At 36.9% G+C, this 19395-nt stretch overlaps 1 protein-coding gene across 10 annotated transcripts in view; it reads left to right on the plus strand.

Annotated features, from left to right (window-relative positions):
* The window catches only part of VPS13B (vacuolar protein sorting 13 homolog B), a 1326809-nt gene that overhangs the window by 1256514 nt on the left and 50900 nt on the right, over positions 1–19395 (plus strand). For all 10 annotated transcript variants that reach the window (XM_074200569.1, XM_074200570.1, XM_074200573.1 and 7 more), the window contains 9 exons: positions 422–505; positions 683–858; positions 1543–1713; positions 2077–2278; positions 6741–6929; positions 8803–8952; positions 10935–11218; positions 15351–15478; positions 15641–15840. In XM_074200569.1, coding sequence (XP_074056670.1) covers positions 422–505; positions 683–858; positions 1543–1713; positions 2077–2278; positions 6741–6929; positions 8803–8952; positions 10935–11218; positions 15351–15478; positions 15641–15840 — 1584 coding nt within the window. The remainder of the gene's footprint in view (positions 1–421; positions 506–682; positions 859–1542; positions 1714–2076; positions 2279–6740; positions 6930–8802; positions 8953–10934; positions 11219–15350; positions 15479–15640; positions 15841–19395) is intronic.

Raw genomic sequence — 19395 nt, forward strand, 5'->3', positions numbered from 1 at the left:
TAAAGGTAAAAGCAAAGATCCAGTCACCAGCCTCACTTGAGATATTGGCATGTCTCCTTCCCTGAAATACATATGACCCTCTGTTTTGATCCCCATCACTCATTCACTGCTATGTCTTTCTATCTTCCTAGAACTCCCTCTCTTCATCCCTTTGAAAATGCATGGGCTGTAACCCATGAGATGAGGAAACCTGCCAGGTTCTGCTTGGGTCAATGGATTTACTTTTATGTTTGATATAAAGTTATGTTTGGTTTTTCTGTGACTTTAAATTGGATTTTTCTGTTTGTTTGTGTTGTGGGCTTTTAAATTCCATCTAGCTTACATTTTATCTCTGTGGCTTCCTTTTTAGCTAATAAAACATTTAGCTTCATGGTTAGAAAAAATTGTCCTTACTGGGACCTTTCTATCTTTGTGTATACAGGTGCCATCTTCAAACAGTTCTATTATCTATGTTTGGTGTACAGTTCTGACTTTAGAACCCAATTCTCAAGTGGAACAACGAATGGTGAGTGCTTTCTCCATCCTCAAAACTGTATATGGCTCTGACCTTTCATGTTCTGAAATAAATTAAGGGCAGAGTGACCCAGAGCTGAGATTTATTGCAAGTTTGTTTCAGTATCAGACAGCTGGAATACTGCAACAAAGCAAATATGAAAGTTGTTCTGTCCTTTCATTTTTATAGATTGTGTTCAGCCCTCTTTTTATCATGAGGAGTCATCTTCCAGATCCCATTATCATACATTTGGAGAAAAGGAGTCTGGGATTAAGTGAAACACAAATCATTCCAGGACAGGGGCAAGAGAAATCACTGCAAAATATAGAACCTGATCTTGTGCATCACCTAACATTTCAAGCAAGGTACTGGAAATGTGTCTGAAATGAAATTAGGGGAAAATTTACTTTCTCTATCCAAATAGGAAAGGAATTATCTAAAATTCACTGTTAAGATGTCTTGTTTTTCATGGGAATACTATCTTAAAAGTTCTTTTGACAGTCTCCCCCGATTACTCTTCCATCTTTCAGATGAAAATCCAACCAAACAAACCAAACAAATCATTTTCTCATAGAAACAGAGCACACACAGGTAGTTTGGATTAAGTGAAATTCACGAATAAACCAGAACTCTGGGCAGAGGAAGAGGGAAATAACCCGATAACCCCCAACAGTATCATGAGTCCCAGAGTGATCAGGAGCTAACTCATTCCCAGACTAAACAAGAACTAGCAGAATGGATAAGAAAGAGCACCAAGCTTAATGTCAAAGGATCTGAGTTCAAGTCCCACTTTGCCATTTCCTAGCTGTGAGCCTGAGCAAGACTTTGCCCCTCCTCAATCCTTATCTGCAAAATACAGACAGTGATTCTTAAACTTCCCACCTTTGGGCTTTGAAAATTAATTATGCAATTACTTTGGAACCCCAATGCTTTCTATTAAGTTGATATTATTTTTATTCTTAAATAAATTTGTAATTATAATATCTTGATAAACTAACAACTTTTAGAGGAACCATGTAGTTATTCTCATTTTTCTTTCCATTTCACAGGGAAGAGGAGGATCCTTCAGATTGTGCTGTCCCTATCTCAACAGCCCTCATCAAACAAATAGCTACTAAGACTCACCCCGAAGGCCCAGTGAATCAAATTCTTGCAGAATTCTATGGCCCAGAGAACTCTCCTCAGCCTGTGTGGCCCTATAATAAAAAGGATGCTGACAGGTAATGTTCTCCAGCCGTCTCTCATCACAAATAATATATCACCACTTAGGAGAGAGTTGACATTTTATTTATTTACAAAGTTTGTTGTTACAGTAAAGATAAATGCAATCTTTTTCATTTGTTCATCAGATTTTGAGATTTTTTTCGTCTTATGAGTAACTTTTTGGAGGCTCAGCTGAAAGCCTAGACAATCTGCAAAAGACAAAGCTCATAAAATTGAGCAGTTATTATTTCCTTCTGGCAGCAAGTTTAGGATAGGAATATTTGGTGTGAAGAGGTATTAAACAAAAGTGTTCTGTGTCTGAAATCATTAAACCTGCTTTAATATTCCATTCTACCTCTTCTTTGTGGCATTTGATGCAGTAATGAACAGCTAAGTCAGTGGGATAGCCCAATGAGAGTGAAGCTGTCTATCTGGAAGCCGTATGTTAAGACACTGTTGATAGAACTTCTGCCCTGGGCCTTACTAATCAATCAGTCTAAGTGGGATCTGTGGCTTTTTGAAGGAGAGAAGATTGTTCTTCAAGTTCCAGCTGGCAAAATTATCATCCCTCCTAATTTTCAGGTACCCTTTTTTTCAAGCTAAAACAAATTGTTTTCTCTCAACCAGTATTTATTGTGGTATATTGCCCTCATAGATTATTTGTAGGAAGTAATATTCAGTCTTCTGATATATAACTATAGAATATTAAATGCATTTTAATATTCAAAAATGACAGATCTGATATGAATAAACTTTCTTCTGCATTTGGCACTTAAGCTGATTTAAACTATGATAACATGCTAATTTTGAAATCTACTTGTCATTTCCATAGTATATGTGTTAGCTGGCAAGCATAAACAAGAGGTCAACTTAGGATGTTTGTCATTCTAACATGTGTTAACTATCACTGACTCTCCTATTCCCCTCTTCCCAGCCCCCATCTCCAACACATATGCTTCTAGTGGATTTTTTTTTCTTTAGAGAATCTTTGCCCAGACTGAAAGTATATGGTTTTCTCATGGTCCAGTCTGACTGCTGATTGGCATGGGAACCTTGATCTGCAAGCTTCCTAACTGTATCAGTTCACTCCTTCTTCAGCTCTTCCCAATTCCCCAAGACTCACCATGTTGCTGTCAAAAATAGGGCAGACAATCAGCTCAAGAGACCCAGCCTCTACCTTATTAGTAGCTGGAATTAGAGACATGTGCCTCCACATCCAGTGTGAACAAACTACTTGATGGCTCATATGGAAGCATTGGAGTAACTGGATAAAAAAATCGTCTTTTCTAGGTCTGCTATGTAGTTTCATACCTACTATATGAGTTTATAGCCAATGATGATTACAAAGAATTATTTGGTATATAGGCTTACAAATTTAGATCTTCCAGGGTCCTGGAGATCATCTAAGGTGACACAGTGAATAGGGTCTGGGATTTGGATTCAGAAATACCTCATTTTGAGTCTTGCTTCAGATACTGCGTGACCTTGGACAAGTCACTAGTTTCTTAACCTTAGTTTCTCCTCATCTGCTAAATGAATGAAATGATAATACTTGCTTCACAAGATTGTTGTGAGGATTTAATGGGATAATTATGTAAAATGCTTTTCAAACTTTAAAGCAATATATAAAAATATTAGCTGTTACATTCCAATCCCTTCATTTTACAAATGAAAAAACTGAGGCCAGAAGTTGAGTAACTTTCTCAGAGTCATAAAGGAGGCATTATATTAATGGTCTATTAGATATTATATGATTCAAAGATATGGTATTGATTCTAGCTGTGTAAGACAAATAGAGTGAAAAGAATTCTCAAATCTTGTGGTTCATGGATCAGGAAGAACTTCAGAGCCATCATCTCACCCTGCAAAACAGAAACATTTTTAGGTAATTGAATTCTTACCCTTTTATGAGCATTCACATGATGGTACTTCTTAAAAGTGGGCCTGTGGAGTGTATGTAAACAAAGAATGTTTCTGTTTAAAATGAAATTAGACTGAAAGTTATTTTGCTAACATTTTATTTGTTTGCCAATTATATATAATAGTATTATCTACCTATCATTTTTTGAAAGTTTTAAATTTTACAGTTTTTCCCCCCACCCTCCCTTCCCTCCCCTCCCCACCAGAAGGCTGTCTGATAATCTTTACATTGTTTCCATGATATACATTGATGTAAATTGAAAGTGTTATAAGAGTAAACATAAGAGTAAACATAAACCCCCTCCCCCCCAAGATGAGAAACCTCAAGAATAGAAAAAAAAATTACTTTAGTCTGTGTTCAGATTCCAATGGCTCTATCTCTAGGGTGAGTTGCTTTCTTTATCATAAATCCACCAGAGAAGTTGCTTCAATATTTTTCCCACAATTGCTATTACTAGCTGTATTTACCTCCACTCTATTCCTCCCCACTCTCATTTATTCTATTCTCTCTCTCCTTTCATCCTGGCCCTGTCCAAAAGTGTTTTGAATCTGAGTACCCTCTCCCTTGATCTTCCTTCTCTTCTATCACCTATTCCCTCCTTCCCTCCCCCCATTCCCCCTTATCCCTTCCCTTTCTTCTCATTTTTCTCTAGGGTAAGATAGATTTCCTCACCCTATTAAGTGTGTATGTTATTTCCTCTCTGAGCCATCTCTGATGAGAATGAAGGCTCACTTACTCCCCCTTTCCACTCCATTAAAAAAGCTTTTTCTTGACTTTTATGTGAAATTTCTCAGCTGCTTCTTCTTCTTCTTCTTTATCTCCTTTCCCCTCCTCCCAGTACTTTCCTTTACCACCCATTGACTCCATCTTTTTACTATATTATACCATTATATTCTGCTTCTTCCTATGTCCTGTTTATATATGCTCTTTCTAACAGCTCTTATAAATGAGAAAGTTCATATGAGTTATCAATATCTTCTTCCCATGCAGGAATACAAACAGTTCAATATCATTAAGTTCCTCATAGTTAGTCCTTCTCTTCCACCCCCCTCTATGGTTCACCAGAGTACTGTACTTGGAGATCAAACTTTCCGTTCAGCTCTGGTTGTTTCAATAGGAAAGTTTGAAAGTCCCTTGTTTCATTGAAAGTCCATCTTTTCCCCTGAAAGAGGAAGTTCAGTTTTTCTGGGTAGTTGATTCTCAGTTGTAAACCAAGATCTTTTGCCTTCCGGAATATCATATTCCAATCCCTATGAGCCCTTAATGTAAATGCTGCCAGATCCTGTGTTATCCTGACTATGCAGCCTCGGTAGTTGAATTGTTTGTTTCTGGCAGCTTTTAGAATTTTTCTCTTTGATTTGGGAGTTTTGGAATTTGGCTGTACTATTCCTGGAAGTTTTTCTTTTGGGATCTCTTTCAAGAGGTGACTGGTGAATTCTTTTGATTTCTATTTTAGCCTCTGCTTCTAGGATCTCAGGACAATTTTGCTGTATTATTTCTTGAAAACTGAAGTCTAGGCTCTTCTCCTGATCATGACTTTCAGAGAGCCCAATAATTTTTAAATTATTTCTTCTGCATCTGTTTTCGAGGCCAATTGTTTTTCCAATGAGATATTTCATATTTTCTTCTAATTTTTGCTTTTTTGGAAGAGTTTTATTTCTTCCTGATTTCTTGCAAAGTCATCAGCTTCCTTTAGTTCCATTCTGCATTTGAATGAGTTATTTTCATCAGATAGCTTTTTCAATCTCCTTTTCCAGCTGGCCAATTCTGCTTTTTAAGGCATTCTTCTCATTTGCCTTTTGTTTTGCTTTTTTCCATTAGGCCTAAACTGGTTTTTAACATATTATTTTCTTCAGTATTTTTTGTATATCTTTCACCAAGCTGTTGATTTGGTCTTCATGATTTTTCTGCATCTCTCTCATTCCTTTCCCCAATTTTACCTCCATCTCCCTTAATTGCTTTTCAAAAATCTTTTTTGAGCTAATCCATAGTCTGAGCCCATTTTCTATTTCTCTTGGTCATCTGAATATGTGTTTTGATCTTCCATGGGACTAAAGTAATGCTCTATGGTCAGATTCTTCTTTTTCTGTTGTTTACTCATTTCCTCAGCCCAAGATAGCACTTTCAAGGCTTTGGGGGGACACCCCACTGGGACCTTTATCTCCAAGGTCTTATGCTCTCTTGCCTGTGCTTTGATATGTAGATGGGCCCCATACTTCCCTCTGCCCTGGAGCTATAAGGTGGGATCTAGCTTGGCTGCCTAGTATGGAAGCCCAAACTGCAACCTGGATCTGAGTGTAGGCTAGTTGCAGAGCCCTACTGCCTGGGAGAGCAGAGAAATCTGCAGATTTCCCTTACTGTCTCTGGGGGTGCAGGCTGCCTCTTCACTCCACACTCATTCTGGCATAGCAGAGTTCTCTCCCCGCCCTTCAAGCTGTTGCAGGTGATTTCTGTGCTTGGCTGGACTGGGTTGCGCTGTGGCCAATGCTTTTTTCCAACCCCTGGTCATGGTGAAACACCTTTCCTGCAGTTCTAAGCTATCTTGGACTGGGAAAATGTATCCCTCAGTCTTTCTGTGGGTTCTGCCCCTCTAAATTTTGTCTAGAGTCAATTTTTTTTTGGCTTTTGGAGTTTTGGGGGGAAGGAGTTCCCAGGAAGTGCTGCCTTCATGTCATCTTGGCTCTGCCCCACAGACTGAAAGTTTTTTAACCTTTTGGAATTAACAGGAATGGTGTTTTCAGAAATCAATATCCCTGTAACTTGCTACACTAAAATGTAAAAAAATCTGAATTTCCAGAAAAGCATAGCTCTGTTAATTAGCTATCCAAGATTTATTCAGCACTTCCTTTCACCCGGCATTAGGTGGTGAAGCAGTTCTTGCTTTCAAGAGGTTTATACTACAGGAAGATTGCAACATGTTCACAGAGAAGTAAATATAAGATAAATACAAGGTAATTTAGTGATAGGGAGAGACAGAGTACTGGAAAATAAGAGAATCAGGAAGGAACTGCTGATACATACAGGCAGGGACTTGTTACATCATGTAACCTAAGCAGTCCCCATACATCATTATTAGTTAAGGTAAGGAAAAAATCCTTTCTAATTGATTCATTAATTATCCAGGAAGCCTTTCAAATTGGAATATACTGGGCAAATACAAACACTGTGCATAAATCGGTGGCAATTAAATTGGTCCACAACCTGACATCTCCCAAATGGAAAGATGGTGGCAATGGAGAAGTTGTGGTATTGGATGAAGAAGGATTTGTGGATATTGACATAAGACTTGGTGCTTTTCCAGGACATCAGAAGGTAGGACCAAAGTCTCTGTGACTACAGGGAGAATGTGTGACTTACAGGCATGCATACATATACATCTGTGTTTACATACATACACCCCCCCCAGATATATCTTTACATAATTTAATATTGATTCTACTCTTCTCTACTCTAATTTGTCTTCAAGCATTTATTTAGAAGAAGAAAACAATAGATTCTTAGATTCATAATACTCTAGTTTGTAGTTTTTTCCCCTAACCAATAATAATAAAAACTAGATCACGTAGTTTATCTAGGAGCTTTTCTGTTTCAAAACACTTAGCAGTCACTTGATTTAGAGTATGAGGCAGAAAAAGGAGATATTCCAAAATCTCCACTGTGTTTGTCCTCTTTTCTTTAGAACAGGAAGTAGAAAAGTTCTCCTTGCAAGAATTGAGAAAGAACTATAGGCATCCTTAAACTGAGTGCAGATTCTATTACTAAGGAAAGCAGTGTAAGTTTAATATGTTTCCCTAGAAACAGTATTTAATAGGGAATTTTGACCTGACAATCTATCTGATGCCCAATTTCTAACAGAGATGCCCCAATCAAACAGATTACTCTTAAATTGGCAGCAAACTACCAGCTATAATTTTGCACCCAAAAGTGCTGTTGGCAATCTGTTGCCAATTCTTGTTGTAATCCTTTCTCTTTTCTTATACAACACATTTCATGTCTCCCTTCATCCAGTCTCTACCATCTCCAGTTCATCTTCCTCACCTCTGCCAAATTGTTATTCTTCAGACATGTCAAAACATATCATCACCCTAGGAGAACCTCTAGGTTCTTATCCTTAGGATAAAATATAAACTACTATATTTAATATTTGACATCCTTCACAAGCTGGTTCCAGTCCTTCTTTTCAGACAGATTAAATATTATACCCCCTTAGTAACCTTATGCTTCAGCCATCTGAAGTGAGATTTTAAGGAAGCCAGAGATCTACTGAAAGGAAGAAGTGAGAAAGGAGTGTATCCCAGTTAAGGAGATAGGATGTCTGGAAAATACACTGGGGAGAGGGGGGCCTGAAGAAGAAAGGCATGCCATGAGCCTACTCAGGGGTTAAAGCCAAATACCCCACCTCCAGAAGCTCCACCCCTTTTAAAAGTGCATAAAAAAAGAGAAAGTATAGAGAATTAGTGGGAAAAATAAGACAATCAGTTTTTAAAGATGCATCCTACTCTATCCTTATAATAAAGCTTACCTTCCTTGCTGGTAACAATCTGTACCAGCTGATAAGATTGACACATTCTTGAAACTAAGTGGAATGGAAAGGACAGACATCATGGAGGGATAGGGAGTGGGCCCTTAGAAATGAATACAGCAGTATTCATTAGTTTCAGAAAAAGGCAGGAGGAAAGAGGATTTGGGGGAGATTTTTCTTCCCCTAAAGCTTGACTTAAGACTTTCAACTTGTCTGACTCACTTTCTTTGGACTTGAATAGAGAGAGTAGGTAACAGAAGACACATGTAGTAGAACTCCTCTCACCTTGGAAATGATTGGGTTCTCCATGATCTAGATCACCCTGGACTGACTGCCATTTGAAGAATAAAAGTTCCCTGGGTTTAGAAAATCTACTCAAGTACACCTAAGAAATGAACTCTTGTGCAAGATAGTCTCCATGACAATCTAAAAACAAATGTAAAGAAATCAAAGAATGAGGTTGAGGTCTGGAAACCCACTTGAGCTCAAAGACCAACTGGAATAGTGAGCGTGTGCAGCTAAATGTGAGCCATACTGACCAATCAGGAGCTGTGCTCAGGAAATGTGCCCTTCTCAAAGGAACCAGAGGGGTTTTTTTTTTACTTTTTTTACTTTTTTTGCATCATAGTATAAAAGCCATTCTTTCTTTGATTTCTCTCTCAGCTATGCCAGTTCTGCATCTCTTCGATGGTTCGGCAAGGTATACAAATTCTACAGATTGAAGATGAGACCATAATCACCAATGACACCCCGTATCAAATATTTTGTAAGCCACAGTTAACTGTTCCAAGCCCCTGTTATGAAGAGGTGGAGGTAAGGGATTCCAGGAATGGTTTTGAGGTTAACTTCTGGCATTGGGAAAAATTAACATTCAGACATAGGACTCAATTAGTCTCTTAAAAAAACTAGAAGGAAAACTCCCTTAAAATAAAAATAGGTGAAGATAAATCAATTGCTTTTTCTTTCACTACAAACACTGACAGAAGTCATGGCTAATGGTTCTAAGATAATTAGCTCCCTTCAGAATCCCCACAAAACAGCAGATTCTGACACAATGCAGGCTTAGCTGTATCTGATGTACATCTGTTCAGTCCTTTACTATGCTTGCTGTAATCAATAATAGCTGTGGAAGCTGTTCTGAGAATCTGCTCAAGGTTCTCATGGAGAAGTACATCTGCCTCACAGCCTGAAATGTTTGAGGTAGCAGTTTGGACAGAGCTCCAGTACCTGAACAAAAGCCATGGGTCTGGAAACATTGAAACTGTGTGCAGTTGAAAAGGTTAGCCATGAAAATGCATTGACTCATTTATAGTATAGTCCTGGTGACAGAATAGCATGTGCAGGAAATAAACATACAGAAGGCAGAGTCCAAGAATGCTCAGAAGGATTTTGAAGCAACCACTTTTATGATTAATAGGAGCGATTAAATTTGGTGATATTGAGGTAGGATTTGAAAGAGACATAAGCAAGATACAAATTAAGCTATATGTTACTGAAACCATTATAAAGTACATTTCCTTTTATGAAAATATTTTTTTTCAGATTTAGGGGAGATTAAATGTTTAGATCCTAGCTTACAGAATTTGAATAGTAAACTGCAAGTGTGTTTAGAAGATTCATTTATTCAACAAACACTTATTCAGTGCCTAATGTGGGAAATGTTTGTTGATTGATGATAAAGATAAATAAGACCCTCAACAAATTTATAGTTCAACTTATCATTTTTATCTTTCATTATCTTCAGCCCTTGAAGTTGGCATTAAAGCAACCATAAAGGATGAAAATTGCAAACATTCATTTTGATTATAAGTATTGACCTAAGGTTCATGAAAATTTCACAATAATTATTTAATCCTACTCCTTTGAAATGCTACAAAAAACGATTCTGGATTGTCCTGAAAGAAATGTCCCAACTAGTTGTGTTTCTAAGGACATTAGAAAGTAATAGTGTCTCCTTTGTGGGGATCAGAGGAGACATAAGGATAAAGTTGTAGGATCCAATCTTTTCTCCCCAATTCATAATTCCCCAGAATTTCCTTGGGGATCTGAGGGGAAGATATTTCCCCAGAGCAGAGAACCTTTGCTTCACTTCTCCCTCGAGTTCTTTCCTAGAGTTGGGAAGAGTTCTCACTCTTCTCTATGATCCTGTGAAGAACTGCCACATGATAAAGTATCTCTGTTTATCAAAAAGTACTTTCACTTAAATACAGTGATATATTTATGTCTCATAACAGTACTAAGACCAGGAAGTTAATATATAGTCAGGAATTGACAGCACCAGAACTGAAATCCAAGTCTTCCCACTTTTGACTCTTCCATGATTTTTCTCCCTTCTCTATCAACTTGGTATAGACCCTAAGGTCCCTGAGGACCCTGAGAATTTCCAAATGAAGATTAAGATAGAGTTCCCTCCTTCTCCTCAAGGCCTTTGCCTTCAAGGCAAAATTGTGAAACAGGGAAAGTTTATCTTTGTCAATCTTGAGGAAAGTAAGGTTTTGAGAAGATAAGATTTGGACCTGCTAGCCCTCCCTTTCTTGGCTTCAAATTCATCACTTTTTCAAACATACCTTGCTTTTCTCACCATAATCCTGAGGTAAGTAGCCCAAGTTCTTTTATTTCCATTTTACAGATCAGAAAACTATTGAGTAAAAGGAAAGTTAGCAAGGGGCAGAATCAGAACCCAAATCCAATGCTCTTTCCATGGTCTACTAAGTAGTTATATTAAAAAAAAAATTTTTTTAACAAAACTATTCTTCTAAAGTAATCCTCCTTTGCACCATCTTTTCTCATTGCAGTATTTGCATGTTCCAGACGGTGCAACTTTTAGCATTAGCCCAGGGAGACATCAGCCTACCATGGAAACCAGTTCCCTTCCTTGCTGGGACTTAATGCCTGACATTGGTCCATCAACACTGGAAATGTCCCTTCTGCAGAAACAGATTTTGCTGAGCTTTTGCCCTGCTGTGGGTGCTGATGGAGCGCAATGTTGGAGTCTGCCAGCTGTGGTTAGACCAGAGTTTCCCAGACAGAGTGTAGCAGTACCCATTGGAAACTACAGTGAAAATGGATTCTCTACCAGGTATTTTAAATCTCTGTGAATGGTCTCGTCCTTTTCTTTGCTTGTCAGTGTAGCAGTTCATCAAGAAATAAGCCAGAAAAGTAGAGAAGCTAAGAATTACACGTGCTCACCATGTGTTGCTTCAATTTAGGCTGGGTTTTTTTTTTTGGGGGGGGGTGTCTGTGTGTATGTATGTCACTCTTGTTTGAAGTCTTAGACACTTTCGTAACTGGTCAAATGTTATGATCACATATAAATTGAGCAAGTTTGTTATTGCCAGACTGAACTGGCTTGTCCTAACAATATCAGCCCTCCTGCAATGTAATGTCTGCGCACAAAGAAGTAGAACTGTTTAGTATCCAGGAGACATCAAGCCCTCGGGGTCAGAATGATAAGAAAGATCAATTGGGAAACATTTCCTTGAATTCACATTATTCTTCAAGCTGAAGATTTACTGAAGAAGCCATTAAGAGACACCATAAGATGCTAACCACCATGTACAAAAGATGCCACTTTGTGGTTTTCACTGCATACAAGTTATTGTAATTACTGATCACCATTTATGTAAATAGCCATTGGATCAAACCAGAGGCCTGGGGATGGTTAGTTCTTACTGGACTTTTCTATTTTGTGGTTGTTTTTAAATGTACTGAAGCCTTTCTGCAGCTGTCAGAGATAACTTATGTACAGTATATGTAACAACTACAAAAGAAAGCATATTGTGACCTTATGAGAGAGGCACCTTATTCTTAAAATTCTGAATTTATAGACTTGACTTTATTTGGGATTTTAACCTTCTCTACTTTTTGATGTATACAGATGTTCTGTGGTAATTTTTAAAAAAGACAATAGTTCAGACTGTTTTATCCATGTTAGCCAAAATCATGTTCCCCAGCTCCTTATTCTCCTTCCGCCAGATTCAATGAAATTGTTCACATCCTCCCTTCCCCTGCACCCTTTCACAAGCGTTTCTAATCTTCAGCACAGTAGAGGAATGGCCACTCCCCAATTCAGTTTGGAGATAGTATTGATTACTTTGATAATATTTTGAAAATAATTTACTTTGGTGAAGTATCTTTGAAAATAACATGAACTTGAATATTTTAAAACATGATATTAAAAATGATGAAATAATATGAAAAAAATAGTGTTTGCAACCTATCTGTATGGTACTGCAATGCACCTTTCCAAGTAAGATGTGTGGTTAGTTATTATTTGAATTGTAAGAACCCCATCCTGGTCCCGGCCCACAGTTTTCTTGGCCAAAGGAGGGGGAAGTCTCTGAACTTGACTTTTCCAGCCCATTTGAAATTAGTCCAGGGGAATAACATTAGGGTTGATCCAAGCATTGTACTGAAAGTAAATTAACCCTCCCACTACAAACCAGACTGATTCAACACCATTTGGTAGAATCGGTCATGTGTTTTTCCCCAGTTGCTAAACTGGCAGTTTACCTTGGCGTTTTATCACAGAATCACAAAGTTGGAAGAGACCTCAGAGAATATTCAGCCCAACCAACACCTGAACAAGAATCCCTGTGAAATGTTCCTATCAAGTGGGCATCCAATTTAAATTTGAAGAACTTTGGGGGGGGGGAGTCATTTTATTCTGAAGCATACTGTCCCCCTTAGGTTTCCCACTTTTTCCTATGAATCAAGCCTAAATGAAGCTTTAACTCAAACTGCCTCTTGGTAATTTCTATTCATTACTCCTTGTGACCAACCTGTGCCTTCTCTCCTCCAGACTGAGCATTCCCAGTTCCTACAATCCTTAGCAAAATTTCAAGGCCCTTCATCATCCTGATCAAATACAATCTTTAGGAAGAATAGAAAGGGTTTATATTTGTTCATTAACTAATTTCCTTAGACTAGTTTACTTTCAACTTAATTCATACAGTATAAAGTGAAGAATTTACAATTATTTGGTTTGTTTGATAGCTATTACTCAGCAATTATTTAATTTCAAATAGCAAAAATTATTTTATTCTTGTTGAATGATTTAAAAAATTGCTGTGGAAGGAAGAACAGGGGGTTAAGAAAGGGAAGGGGGAGTGAGACAGAATAAACTTTTAAGACCTCCTAAGGGTCTGACCCTGTGCTACATATAGCTGCTAAAAGGCAGTCATTTCTCTCTAGGACAGTGGATTGAGTACTGGACCTGGAGATAGGAAGACTCATCTTCCTCAGTTCAAATCTGCCCCTAGACAGCTAACTGTGTGACCCTGGGCACATCTTTTGACCCTGTTTAGTGAAGCTCCTTATCTGTAAAATGAGCTGCAGAAGAAAATGGCAAACCACTTCAGGATCTTTGCCAAGAAAACCTCAAGTGTTGTCACAGAGTTAATGGAAAAAACTAAAGGGGATAATGCAATCAGGAGAATGGTGTGGAGCCTGGAAAGGAATTAAGGAGTATGAATAGTGGTCCTGGGACCCTTCCTTAAAATGGAAGTTCTAGGAGGAATTGACCCTTTAAAGACTGTTTGAGTGTAAGGTAGGGAAAAAGTAACAGGACTTGTTCCCACAATTGGGTTGTCCAAAAAAAGGTGTAAGTAAACTTGCAGCAGGGAAAAAAATATTAGAGTAAGAAACCCTAGATATGAGTATCAAATCTTCACTGACTCATTGTAATTTTAGGCATGTCTCTTTACTTCTTTGTTCACCTGTAAGAAGAATATAATAATCCTTGCTTTTCCTGTCTAGCAGGGCTGTCAAAAGAATTATTGGAGAATTCATAAAAGAGATCATAAGAATTAGAAGAAGAAGAAACCTTTCAAATCATGAAATACAAACTCCCTTTTTCAGATGAGGAAACTGAGCCCTACGGAGTGATAGAATTTGCCCAATCCACAGGTTATATAAGTAATTAGCTTTGAATCTAGATCTTCTGACTTCAAATGCAGATTCTTTCCCTAAACTACGCATGGGACCAACAAGTAGTAAGGACTTTGTACACTCTAAAGCACTCTGCAAATTTGCCTGGTACAAGCCCCCACCACTCCCAAACTCTTGCTGTGTCCCAAGCTCAAAGAAAAGTAAAAGCAGACCCTGCCCTCCAGGAGCTCTCATTCTAATGGGGGAGACTGACATGCAAACCAATGCACACAATAGATATATGTACTGTAAATGGAAGGTGGTCTCAGAGAGAAGAAAACACTAGCAGCAAGAGGAACCTAGAAAAGCCTCAAGATGAAGGCAGGATTTTATGGCTAGGATCCACTACTTGTTTTCTCATGCACAGAGTTTAACTGGCCATGCATAAGCTTTCTTTACCCTAGAATGTGCTTCCTCCTCACTGTCTGCTTCAGATTCTTTCTTCTGTGAAATCTTCCTTGGTCACTCCTCAGACACACCTCCTGGAGTGAGTGCCTTATCTGCATTTGTGTTGTCTCCCCACTGCTGGAAGCTCCTAGAAGGCCAAATTGACCTCATTTGAATCTTTATAGACTCAACATTTTGTGCCTATGTACAAAAAAAAAGTTTATTGAAGTTACAGTAAATACAGGCATCTATTGTTCTCATCATTATGTCATAGCCAGTTCTCTGAAGAGAAGTCCTGATCCTAAAAATTCCATGATACAAAAACAACTTTCATTCTGCATCTATATGGTGTAGTTTAGATAAGACAAAGTTCTTGCCATCATAGAAACTACAGATTGCTAAGGAAATAAGTTACCAATAACTCTAATACACAGTGTTTCAATATAAATGCATTGTATCACAAAATGTAGTAGCCTGTCATTCCTGGTCACAACCACTAGGGAGGTATAAGAAATAAATTTATTTTCCCTTTTCTGGGATTCGACAAAATCTGCTATCAAAACTGCCACTCTTTTCAGACTTTGTCAAATACATAAATAATGTTGCAGATGGACTGTTTTTTTGCTAGTGGTGGGAAATAAGGTGGGATGGAGGTATCAGTACCTATAATTTCATATAGGTGAGGAAATATCCTAGAGAAAACTCCCTCAAACTGTTCTATTTAATAATCTTTTTGAGAGATCTTTGGGTCACTGGGAGCTTAAATGAAAAGCCAACATGTATTGAGGATAGACTTGAATCTAGGTATACCTGACTCTTATTCACTTTTTATTAAGCCATACCTTTGATAATACCCAAAATGACAAATATTCAAAATTATTATTTTTTTCTTTCAGGGCTATAGCATTGACTCATCAACAGTACCTTGGAGTCACTTACTTAACCTTCACAGAAGATCCTAGTCCTCGAATCATTCTCCACAACAAATGTCCAGTCACAATGCTTATGAGAGAAAATATAAAAGGTGTGTCTTTATATTTACATTTTAAGGTAACTAGCAATTGCATCTTTTGTCCTGGTAAATGAATAGTTATCAGTTATTTGTGAAGAGTTATCAGAGGTTTTCAGTTATAAGGCTGCTCAGTAAGTTTTAAAAATATAATGGAAGTGTTTTTGAATATTTCAGATACTCCAAAGTTTCAAGTATATTGTAGAAAAATTCCAGCTGAATGTTCAATTCATCATGAGCTGTATCATCAAATCTCTAGCTACCCCGATTGTAGGACCAAAGATTTACTTCCTAGCCTTCTGTTGAAAGTTGTGCCATTGGATGATGTAACAACTGAATGGAGTGATTTCATTGACATTAACAACCAGGGAACACAGGTAAGTGTGTCAAATATAATCCTACTTTGCCAAAAGATTGCTTGTCATTGTCTTCATTTATATGTTCTTCATTATATCTGTCTGATGGAAATCTCTTTGTCCTTATATGAATATTGTGTGTGTGTGTGTGTGTGTATTTCCATCTGTAATTCATGAGACTATTATACCCTTATAAATGTCCTTTCAAATTTTGCTATATTATTGCGTAGTTAGGAATTTGGTAAAAGTGAGCAACTTGTGGGCTTCATCTATGGAACTTCTTTGAAAGACATGTATTTTAAAGAGATGACATTACAAAGTACTTGTGCATGTAGAAGGCACTATAATGACAAGAGGCTCAAAGATATAGTGAAATGGAGATGCTTCTGGGTGTCCTATAATTAAAGAATATTAGGGCTAGAACCACAGTCCCAAAATCTCCCTTAGATAACATATCCATTAGAGGTAGATTGTTTCATGCAAGAATCTAAAAACTTTTTTGATACTACATCTCTATTAAAAAAAAGTACCCACCCTAATATAGTTATAGTAATTCATTTATAGATATTCTATACACTTAAAATTTGTAAAAATAAATTTAAAAGGATAAGATAAAAGCTGAAATAAAACAATGCTTTTAAATAATTTTCATTTTAGTAACAAAATATTTTTGTTCTCATTAAATTATTATTATTTTCAATGAGAAGGAATACAAGTGAATATACTTTCTATTTCTAAATTTAATTTATTTCAATCCTTGAATTTTGTGACTGTCCTAACTTAAAAACATACTGCACAAGGATAATGGAAAAAAAGGCATCTTTAGCTACACTTCCTAAATTGCATTATTTATTTCAAAATATTAGTCCCTAATTTTGAAAAGGCTTTGATTGAAATTTAGCCAGCAAATTTCTAACATTCTTGAAGTAAATCAGTTATATACTATATCATTTGTATTTTTTAAATTAATGAGTTTAGAGGCAGCTAGATGGCACAGGGGATAGGGCACCAGCCCTGGAGTCAGGAGAACCTGAGTTCAAATTTGGTTCAGATACAATAATTGCCTAGTTCTGTGATCTTAAGCAAGTCACAACTCCATTGCCTTAAATAAAAAAATTAAAAAAATAAATTAATGAGTTTAAAACACATTGAAGCTCTTAGATTTTTAAGTTTTAGAAATTGTTTCCAACTTTTAAAAGTACAAATATGAGAATTTTTGTCATTCGTATACATCGCTTTAAGCCACAAAAGTCTAGTGTTTAATGTCTTGATAATCATGATAGTATCATTTTTAGCTAATATTTCAAAGTACAGTATACTGTAGAATGATGTTCATTGTTAATGAGAGTGGATAGAAATCCATATTTCAAATATTCTTCTTGATTTCTTTTGGCTGAGATCTAGTTAGATCCCATTAGATAATCATTGTTCTTACCTCCTAATGTGGCAGATAGAGAACCAGAATTAGGGATAAAAGCAACATCATGGTATCAATATTATTTTCAATCCATAGTTTCTTTTGAGAAATCCTTATAAATCATTTAATCATTTTTGAAGGTCACTTTAGTAAAATTAGATTATATATTCCATAAGTCTCCCTACCTGGGCATTCATAAACTTTATCACACTTGATATAAGGAGGTGAGTAAATTGACAGTCAGCCCTATCATATTGCATGACTGCCACTTTTCCCTCAGGATTGTCTCCTAGATAGACACGTAATCATTTGTGGATTTTATATATATATATATATATATATATATATATATATATATATATATATATATATATATATATATATATATATATGATTTTATATATATTAATTATTATATATAATATATATATTGATGTTTCCATTAATCTTTTAGGAGCTGTATGCCATATGCCCAGCAGATCATTATTTCCTTTATATTCTGAAAGGAGAATTGTTTATATAATATATATAATATACATTATATATTAATATGTAACCCATCTACAAAATGTTAATAAAATTCATTTTCTTCATTCTTTAGATAAAAATAGATATTGAAACCCCAGAATTTTCTTTCCCATCCCACATTAGCTATCACTGATCAATCTCTACTTTGAAGAATCCCTTCTCCATGATCTCAGCAAGAGAGCCTCTGTTATTGCTTGAAGACTTCTAGCCACTAACTTTCCAGGGCAACCCTTCCATTTTTTTTTTTAGGTTTTTGCAAGGCAAATGGGGTTAAGTGGCTTGCCCAAGGCCACACAGATAGGTAATTATTAAGTGTCTGAGACCGGATTTGAACCCAGGTAGTCCTGACTACAGGGCCAGTGCTCTATCCACTGTGCCACCTAGCCACCCAACCTTTCCATTTTTAGACAGCATCTTTAGGAAGTTTTTTCCCTGACATTAATCTCAAATTGGCCTCTCTACTGTTATGACTTATTCATCTTAGTAAATAGAATCCTCAGCTTAGAACTAGAAGGGACCCATGAAATCAGAACATCTAGTCCAAGTCTCTTATTTTATAGATGAGGAATCAAGAAGATAAAATGACTTACCCAAATACATACAAGTAATAAGGAATAGCAGCATGGATCAAACTAGAAGTGCATAGGCTCCATCTCCAGCTTTCATATCTTTATTTTATGCTTCTCCAAAAAGAGCTTTCTGAACCGTCTTTCATATGAGTCTTAAAGACAGCCGCCATATCACCTTGAAAGTCTTTTATGCTTGAACCCTTCCTAAAATGTGGCAGCCAGAACCAAATCCAATATTCCAAATGTGGCCAGTCCAGGCCAGCAGTCTCACCATCCTCATCCTGGTCACTAACTACACTTCTGTTAATAGGAGATTGCATTTATTTTTCTGGCTATCATATTACACTATTGACTTTTCTGTCCACAAAAAAATCTATAACTTTTTCAGAAAAACTGCTATCTAGAAATACTCATTTTGTGAAGTTGATGTTTTTGAACTCAAGTCTAAGACTTTATAGTCCTTCTGAATTTTTTAAAATTAAATCAAAGGAAAATTTAGTGGGATTTGTTGGAGAGGCATAAGCTCCAATTTCTACTTCTCATATCTAAATTCATTGAAGATGATAGTGCCCTGCTCTGGTTTCAAAACTAAAAGCCATTGCTTTGAGTGACAAAAGTTGAAGAGATAGTCTCTATCATTGTACTGACTGGAGATTTTATGGCACTTTAATTCTGCTTTGTCTAGGCTAGCTTTTAATTTCACATGTCTGTCTAGATCAAGGACCAAGGGAAAGCCCCTCGAAGACAGACTCCCTTCTTCACAAGAGCTGCATCCTTTCATCAGAGGAACAGCTCCCTTCTCTCACTAGTGATTTATATACTCTAGTGTATTACAGAAGGGTAGTCTGTGGGAATCTGAAACAATTCTCCTTTCAGAATATAAAGGAAATAATGATCTGCTGGGCATATGGCATACAGCTCCTAAAAGATTAATGGAAACATGAAACCTTGTTGGGGTCCAAAGACCACTGAGAGGAAGGGTGCAGGAATGAGCACCTTCACTCAGCTTTGAAGCATCCCTGACTACAAAGACTAGAGGAAATCCAGAGGGAAAAGAAATCC

This window comes from Macrotis lagotis, chromosome X, assembly GCF_037893015.1.
Source record: "Macrotis lagotis isolate mMagLag1 chromosome X, bilby.v1.9.chrom.fasta, whole genome shotgun sequence".
NCBI lineage: Eukaryota > Metazoa > Chordata > Mammalia > Peramelemorphia > Peramelidae > Macrotis > Macrotis lagotis.